Source organism: Clavelina lepadiformis, chromosome 7 (genome assembly GCF_947623445.1).
Source record: "Clavelina lepadiformis chromosome 7, kaClaLepa1.1, whole genome shotgun sequence".
NCBI classification, from domain to species: Eukaryota; Metazoa; Chordata; class Ascidiacea; order Aplousobranchia; family Clavelinidae; genus Clavelina; species Clavelina lepadiformis.
This window is the reverse complement of record NC_135246.1, coordinates 3,508,886-3,517,916: the sequence shown is the minus strand read 5'-3', so window position 1 is coordinate 3,517,916 and position 9,031 is coordinate 3,508,886. Positions and strand designations below refer to the sequence as shown.

The window sequence follows — 9,031 nt, the reverse complement described above, 5'->3', positions numbered from 1 at the left end:
CATAGATTACTTTAAAGGATTACCTTAAATTAATCTATGGTGTGAAGGTGTGGGCGAGTAAGTGTACGAAACCATGCGTGACGAGGACGAAACAAAACGTTCTCTTTTCATCAAAAAGAAACAAACGAGGAGGTAGTTTCCCATCATGTTCTTTATATCCCTGCTGTAAATATTGTGTTTTGACACCACCTTTTCTATTAACAATCATGCAGTGAAAGCAATAGCTTTGGACAGTTTTCTCTTTTCAGTTTCTTAATTTTTCAAAATATCAATACGAGCTTAACCGGTAGATTTATTTGGGCTGGCTTGATAAGAAATATGGATATTAAACATGGTGTAAAATTCTAGCCGCGAGATGGCTCCCCTACCTAACAAATTTACGTTTGTGGGCAAATCACCTTTAAGAGCGTCGCGTGCGCGACGAGTTAATTGATGGAGTTAAATTTGTTCGCTTTCGTGATTCAGTATCATTGGTATGCTATTTCTGAGTTTGACGGCTGCGACAAGCATGGCTGTAAAACCGTCCTGTTATTGGTCGTTTGGTTTTGTTAGCATTTCCATACATTTGTCACAAGCGCTTATTTTTAAATTGTTTTCCAACTTTTCTCCACTGTTGGTTGCCGGTCGGCAGGATTGGCATTCCGGATACCTTCCTGGAAGACGTAGATCTTGGTTTCCTTTTTTTTTGTTTGGCCTAGTCGGATACAGGTTTCAAACTCTGCCGTGTAGGCCTTTGACCCAATCTCATTTTCGATTTAGTCTAACCGGCTATAGTTAAGTGCCAAACCCTGCAGTGGAAGCAGTCCAATCCGGTTTGTTATTAGTTGGCAACAGTTAGTCTGCCAAGCCTTCAGTGTTGGCAATTGATTACGGATTCTTTTTGGGTGGCTTAATAAGAATATGGATATTAAATAAAATAAAATTTGGATACAATCATATAGTGAAAGCAATAGCTTGGGAATGTTTTCTCTTTTCAGTTTCTTATCTTCTCAAAATATCAATACGAGCTTAACCGGTAGATTTATTTGGAGTGTCTTGATAAGAAATATGGATATTAAAGTTTTAATATCAATATAATTAAACATGGAGTAAAATTCTACCCGCGAGATGGCTTCCCTGTCTAACAAATTTACGTTTGTGGGCAAATCACCTTTAAGAGCGTCGCGTGCGCGACGCGTTAATTGATTCAGGTAAATTTGTTCGTTTTCGTGATTCAGTAGCATTGGTATGCTATTTCTGAGTTTGAAGGCTGCGAAAAGCATGGTTGTAAAACCGTCCTGTTATTGGTCGTTAGCTTTCTCAGCATTTCCGTGCATTTATCACAAGCCCCTAATTTTACATTGTTTCCAACTTTTCTCCACTATTAGCTGCCGTTCGGCAGAATTGGCGTTCCAGTTGCCTTCCTGGAAGACGTAGATCTTTGTTTCCTTTTTTTGGTTTAGCCTAGTCGGCTACAGGTTTCAAACCTTGCTGCATAGGTAGTTGACCCAGTCTCCGTTTTAGCCTAACCGGCTATAGTTAAGTGCCAAACCCTGCAGTGGAAGTAGTCGAATCCGGTTTATTTTAGTTGGCAACAGTTAGTTTGCCAAGTCTTCCGGTGTTGGCAATTGATTACGGTTTCTTTTTGTTTTGCTTGATCGACGATAGCTGGTTACTAAAGCCTGGTCCAGAACCTTATCTTGAAGGCAGTTTATTTCGGGTTCGTCAGGTCGGCGATCAGCTCGGAGCTCAAAGCCAGCCTGGTTCTTGAATTTGATTCGCCGAGTACGCAATTGAACCTAGTTTTCGAAGTGTCTATTGTTGGCTGTTGATTCCCATTTTTTAGCTAACTTCGTTGGCAGTTAAGTCGGTTCATGCAACTTGCTCACTGTCAACCAATTTCCGCCTTGTTTTGCTCCACTACCTTTCGACAATCATATTTAGTTTCATGAATACACAAGGGGGCGCCGAAACTTGCCGGAAGCTCTTCAAAAGGGCGGTCGATTAAATTCTTCAAAGGGCCATGAAAAGATATTGAAGTGCTGATGTAGTGTGTAGAAACAACATACTGCAAGCGACACCTCGATTTCAGTAAAGGGTGCGACGGAATGATTTAAATCGCTACAAGCTTTGGTGGTCGGTATTGCTTGCGATAGCCAGACACCCTAACAGTACGTCCTACATTTCCAACGCCTAATTCCAGGATGGATACTCCTGTTTTCAGCATTGCACTTGTGATTGATTTACTTCTTGTTTTTATTTAAGCTCCGTTTGAGATCAATGCAACCCCAGCGCTTTGTAATACCGAGTCAGTTTACGTTCTTGGAGAAACAGACAGTTTTACTTTCAACGACAACCTTGTTTGGAGGCGTCGTCAAATGTTTCTGTAGCCATTTGGCTTCGAATCTTCACATCCTGACGATCTACACCAACAACGATATATTATTTTGTTGAGTAATAATTTAATAAAAATTAAACGAACCGAAATGAAACTGGACAAATTGACATAAACGGACATTTCAATTGGTCGTAAAATGTTTCAAAAACTTTCCGTCTGCAGTGAAGTTCGAGCCGTAATTTCATCGTTTCGATGTCTTTCTCCAACCTCTTCAGATATTGCCGCGTTGTGACCGTCTTCCATAAGGACCCAGAGCGTTTGAATCTGCGCTTCTTTATCGTTGAAAGGGTCGAAGACGATTTGGTAGTGGATACAGCTTTTAGGCGTCTTTCCAACATTAACTTTGTATCTGCAAGTACAAAGGAAAGTTCAAAGCAAATATTGAAAGAAAGAAATGATTTATATTGCAGTTGTTCAAGCCTTTGTTTACATTTGCACATGCAGCATTGCGTTGCACAGTCGATTAATAAACTAAACAAATTCTATAAAACAAACACTGTAGCATGTAACACGTTTTAATTTTGGATATAAACAAGCATTTCATGTTTATTTGGTCTACGTGACTCTGTATTAAAACCTAAGAATAATTTTCAAACATGATATGTTTAAATCTATCTCTGATGGCTGACCCAGCCAGGCCCCCAATGCTGCTGCGTTGGATGTTTTTTTTTTATTGCAATTAGAAATGGTAGCGTCTCGTGTTTAGTACTCTCAAGAGTTTAGAAAATATTTCAAATTTTTTAATTTAAATGATATTGTTACGTTTTCTTGTTCTCACTCTTAGAATTACAGGCACGTGTTTTATTTAAAAGCAGTTAGGTCAAGTCTTCGTTCACACAGCTCATTTCAGAAGATCCAATACAAAACTGTCAGTGCAACTACTTGTCGGACACACGTCGATAAAAAGACACATGTGCTTAATTAACCACGGAAACGCGCAATCGGCCGCCAGGGAGAAACGTAACAGATACAGGGCAAAAACAAGTGTAACAATATGATTAAAAAAATTAGGGAAATTTACAAAAAGGTAGGTTTCAAAAATTAATAACATTACCTTTGTAAGTGTTGAATGATACCAAATCCTCAGCTAGACTTATGCTCTTTTCAAAACCGTGATTGTTTGTACACGCTTTGGAGCATTTCAGTTTGCGCCTGTCCTCCTTGCTGTTGTGCCTGTGGCCGTTTGACTTCTAATATAAGTCCAACGAGGACTTTGAAGAATGTTTGTATCGGCATTGACGTAGCCTACATATTGCTTTTAATCTGATTGTTATGATAACGATGATTTCGCTTCCAATCAAAGTTTGCAAAAACCAATATTTAACCAAATTGCGTTGAAAAAGCTAGTGCATGATCTTCCTAAATTGTATTAATTATATTTAAATATTGCTATATAACATATATTTAATGAACATATAAACATGGACATATAAAATGAAATATATTTTTATGTATATCGATTGCTTGTGTGGCTCAGTTGGTTTTTATTCAAAACACAAAAGGTTAATGGCTGCGTTTAGTATAAGACTAATGCTGCTTTAATTACTGAGATAGAGTGAAAATTCTAGTATCGAGATGGCATCCACACCTGACCAATATTCATTGAGTTTTCCTTGGTATTTATTTATTTGTATATTTATGCGTCGTGGACAGTTCGCCTTTAAAGCACCTCTATCACAGCAGCGTTAATTATGACGTTAGTATGCGCTTTTCTTTTTCACATAGTTGGGCGTTGATTCATTACAATACTGTTTTGACTGCCAGACAGAAACCACGGTTTAAAGAGTCCTGGCCCTCACTGGTGAAAAAGCAAGTGAGGAGTCAGGGACATAACCTGGACACAGCTCTGTTGAACACCAGCCATCCCTGAACTGCAGATTTTAGATTGTTTGCCATCTCTTCTTTATTTTTGGCTGCCTTACCGGTATATGAATGTTGAGTTGGCTGCAGGAGTTGGAATCCTTTTTAGAAAGCATAGTTTTAAAGCATTAGTTTATTCACCCATTCAACTCACGAATCGTTATTGGCATAAAGCTCATTGACACTTGGTGGACAAACGTTTCCATTTTCAACCTTGTTTTGACATGGTACATCCAATAGCAAAAGCCACAAGAAGCTTCCTTCGAGGATGATCCTGATACTGTTTTTTTTCTGTGGTTTTGTCTGGGTTGATTTAATTAAAGATCTTCCGTTTCGGCCAATCCTGCTACACCAATACAGTCGCATATTTTCTTCATTTGCTGTGAAACCATTTACATACATTTTGTCCCTGCAGTGTTTGTGGAAGCCTGATACGCTCAAATTTTTAATTCCACGTGTTCAAATAGGTCACCCAGCATGTTAAAGATAAGCAGTCACGGGAATTAGATGCAAAAATTGAAATTAGGTAAATGTAAGATTAAAATTTAGTTAGGTCACTGTTAACAAGGAAATTTCAAAACTAGCTATTAATTTCAATGATACAGTGGCAAAAGTTTTTGGTTCTGAAAACAGTTTTACATATTTCTGTTATTTCCTGTTTTGTTTGTGGAAACCAGTCACATTCAATTTTTTGGAAGTGACTATTTCACCGTACGCAGGACATCTGGCCTGGTTTGGTTAGGAGAATGAGTTGGCACAAAGTTGCTTTTAGCAGAGTTGGATTAAGGCAAGAAGATGGATTTTACTTTACTGTTGAATTTAACAAGAAAGTTTGAACTTTATATTCGAAGGCAACTTTTTTATTATACCCGAATTAGCTGTGGTAGCCAGTTTCTTTCATGTTTAATATTTCCCTGCGTTGATTGTGGAATCAGTTGCATTCAATTATTTTTTCGACGAAGGTGTAAAAGAAAAGTGTTTATGTTATGAATCCGGTTACCACTGTTGCTAGATATCATATAAAACAATTAACACTGGATCACAAAAACACTGGATCACAAACTCTATCAAACTAAAGCAAGGCCATCATAAGACATCTTCTAACCCAAAAAATATTTAAAAAAATAATAAAACAACTCACAGTACGATACAGCATCACAGTAAACAACTCACAGTACGAAACATTCCTTTACAAGTACAAACTAACATCACAAAAACATTAAACAATTTCAATATTAATTTTACAGTTAGTGGAATACTGTCTGCAAAACATTGAAGCACTTGTCATAGACTCATAGTGTTAAAATCACGGAAATGATAAATTACAACAAATAAACTAGTTACCGTATCATACGTGCAAATAGGCAGTGTTAACACAGTGTCTCATACCCATAGTTACTGTACCATTATCAAATGACAAACATTAATGAATATAAATCACAAAGTTGTCTAAGAAACTAATTAGGCAGTGATCTTCTGAGATCAAAAACAAAAAGGAAAATCATCATTGTCCATAAATTCCACCTCTTCCGCAGCAACACGATCATCAGCAGAATATTTATTCATATATGATCGTCTAGCATTTGCAAGCAGCCGAGTTAGTCTTGGTGTGACGTCAAAATTATCAGAAAATTTCTCACTCACTGTTATAATTGCCTCAAGAGTATTTACACCAAGATTGTTTCGCAGTTTGGTTTTGTTTAAGTTCAGCTTGGAGAATGTTCTTTCCACCACTGCAGTACTCTGTGGAAGAGCAGCTACCTGCAGCACAAATGTTGCCAGAGTTCTATAAGAATCAATTTTGCTCATAGCAAGCCAAAAATTTTCAAATGACTTGCCTTTCCATTGACCAGAGATGATATTTTCATCTGCTAAAAGTGATTTCCATTGTCGGTCAATCTGCTGTGCATCAACATTGCGCATAGTTGTAATGCAAGGAAGTCCACTAGCAATCGTGGCTGCAGCAGTGATTGAAGAAGTTTCGTTAACAATAGCAGATGGTTTCAAATGCGAAAGAGAATGGAGTACAGGGTCATCTAAATTGATCCTTCGATATAATTGCTTCACTGCCTCCCTATACCATTCCCGACATCTTTCCAAGAAACTTTCTTTCTGATGAGGTAGCAATTCTTTGATTGTGTCACTTGCCATCAAGCCTGGATAAACCTCTTGGATAGAAAACCAGCGGGAGCTGTCGTCAACATTAAGATGGTGGATATGACTATCTTTGATATAAGATCGCTTCATAAAGTTCAAAGCAAACATTTTCATCACACGGACCACTTCGGGATAAAGATTGTGCAGCTGGAATTCATTGGATTGAAACAGACGATTCAACCCAGTGAGTTCATCTAAAACAAAGTTCATGAATTCAAAAGTGGCCCTCAGATAAGGTGCTTTTAGACCATTGAGCACTCTTTCAGCAGTTGCTGATTGATCCTCAAATACCTCTGCAGTAAAAAACAATTGCAGTGGTTTCCATTGTTCTACTATCCTTGAGGTGCACATTTGTAAAGAAAGCCACCGGGTTTGACACATTTTCAACATCTTGTGTGGTTCCGTTTTGCAAAAATGTTGAAATTCTTTCAATGACTCCTGTCTGCTGGATGAATTTTTAAAATAGTTATAGATGTCTTGCACAAGTTGTTCAGCTGTTTTTGAAAGTTTTTTGCAAGCATGATTTGCCACTAGATGGATGCTGTGGCAATAACACTTCAATACAAAAATATCAGGAATCTTTTCTAACATCAGTGTTAAAAATGAATTACTACCACCTTGCATCAAATTTTCTCCATCTGAAGCATATCCAACCACTTGTTGCCATGTGAGTTTGTCTTTAACCAATGCTTCTTCCAAGGCAGCAAATAGAGCTTCTGCGTTTCCCCTTTTTAGCCTAATGAGTTGGTATAACTGTGTTCTTGGTGATCCATTGTATAAGTAGCGGACGTTTATAAAAAAGATTTTATTCATTGATATATCTGATGCTTTATCACAGAGAATTGAAAAGCCTTTAGCTTCTTGTAGCTCTTGAATTAACTTTTCATGAGCATCAACAGCTATACATTCTGTTAGCCTAGTAGATATGTTGTTTTTGTCCGACCAGAGGTCATATCTTTTATTGCTTTGGAATCACTAGCAATATGCTTCCGGGTTGGTACCATGTATGACATGAAATTGAAAGAAATATTGCGTCTTGCAATTAAGGCCACAGTATTTAATTCAGCTTTGATGCAGCCTTGACTACTTGTGACATATTGCTCCATCGGTGTGCTTCCAAGAACTTGTGCAGCATTTTGACAATGTTGAGCAGTTTTTGCATGCCTCATTAGTTCTGATTTCCTAACAAGAATGTTCTTGTCACAAAATTGACAAAATGCTTTTGATGCTCCCTGAGACGAAACTTTTAACCATCCTTGTGCCCAGTTTTCCTTTTCCCATTCTTTTCTGTAGCTTTGCGATCGAAACCTAGAATTTTTGGATCTCACCTTTTTTGGCATTACCGTTGTCAACTTGTCAACAACCAGAATTATTGTAATTTAATGATAAAAGTATCGTATTCAAGATCACTTGACTTTCACTTGATTCCTGTAATCCTGTCTGTTCAATCTGCTGATTCTGCTCATCTGCTGTCTCACTCTCCAGTCTCCACCTGCTGGGCTTCTCCAACTCTTTTTGCAATTTACAATTATTAGTATAACCATAACCAAGACTTAAAACTAGGTCAGCCCTGACGTACAGCTTCAATCTGACAATTTACTTAACTAAAGTGTCCATTGTTACTACATGAGATAGAACGCATTGTTTCATAATCTGATCAAACAACTCGTCTAGACCGGGAAAATGCATGTCTAATTCAACAATGCTAATTCATTAAAGAGCGGCATGCGACTCGAGAGCCGCAGTTTGGCCACCCCTGGCTTAGACTATGTTTTTGTCATTATTCAGTAAATTTATTATTTGAATTTATTTTTATTTTACTTTAAACAAAACGAAATCTATGAATAAAGGTGAAAAACCCGTAGGGTCACCCTACACCCTACAAGGGGCCAAAAAACCCTAGCGTAGGGTAAAATCCCTACGAGTGGCAGCCTTGCCTCGAAGTGATATCGCTTTAGACTTGAGAAAAGAGAGTGTGACAATGACAAAAGAATTGTCATAAATTTTGGTTTCCTTAACCAACTTCAGTTTTTGCCAAAACTCTTTGTTACCAATATCAGCAATGGCTTCTAGAGCCTGTTCTGAGTATGGCAATGCTGACCATTCTCCCTGCAATTGATTAAGTGTGATCAGCGCTGGAAATTTTAAAGCCAGTTGAATGACGGAAGAGATCGTTCTGCTTTTTTGACGCTTCAGTTTTTGAGTCTAAGACTAAACTATGGGAAAACCCTGTTTAAATGTTAATTCTGTCTGCAAAGTTTCACAAGAAATGTACATCAGAGCGAAAATGTTCATGATTTCCGAAAGGATCCTAAAGTGCCCTCCAAAAACATCTGGAGTTCTTCGTAATGACTTGGATGGGCGGGATTAAGGAGCAATATATGCTGACATTTGCGATTTCGATGGTTTTGTTGGACTTTTACGTAATTGTAGACCAAAGGCCGCTATGACTGGTTGCATGTTTAGATAGATAGTGAAAATATTTACAATGGATTTGTTTACTGAAAATAGTAACATAACTTTCAACAAGAAATATTGAAAAGCTGATAGCGAAAAAAATTGCGAGGTGTCTCACTTTAAATTTGCTTTTACCTCCGTTATCCCACACTCCAACAGATTATCCTGAGATGAACCTGT

At 37.8% G+C, this 9,031-nt stretch overlaps 1 protein-coding gene across 1 annotated transcript; it reads right to left on the bottom strand.

Moving 5' to 3' along the window:
• Nucleotides 1–5,456: 5,456 nt before the first annotated feature.
• LOC143465203 (uncharacterized) lies at nucleotides 5,457–7,182 on the bottom strand. Its single transcript, XM_076963393.1, has 2 exons — nucleotides 7,012–7,182; nucleotides 5,457–6,836 (listed from the first exon to the last, which is right to left on the bottom strand). The coding sequence occupies exons 1-2, from the start codon at nucleotides 7,059–7,061 to the stop codon at nucleotides 5,720–5,722; spliced, it is 1,167 nt and encodes a 388-aa protein (XP_076819508.1). The 5' UTR covers nucleotides 7,062–7,182; the 3' UTR covers nucleotides 5,457–5,719.
• Nucleotides 7,183–9,031: the final 1,849 nt, after the last annotated feature.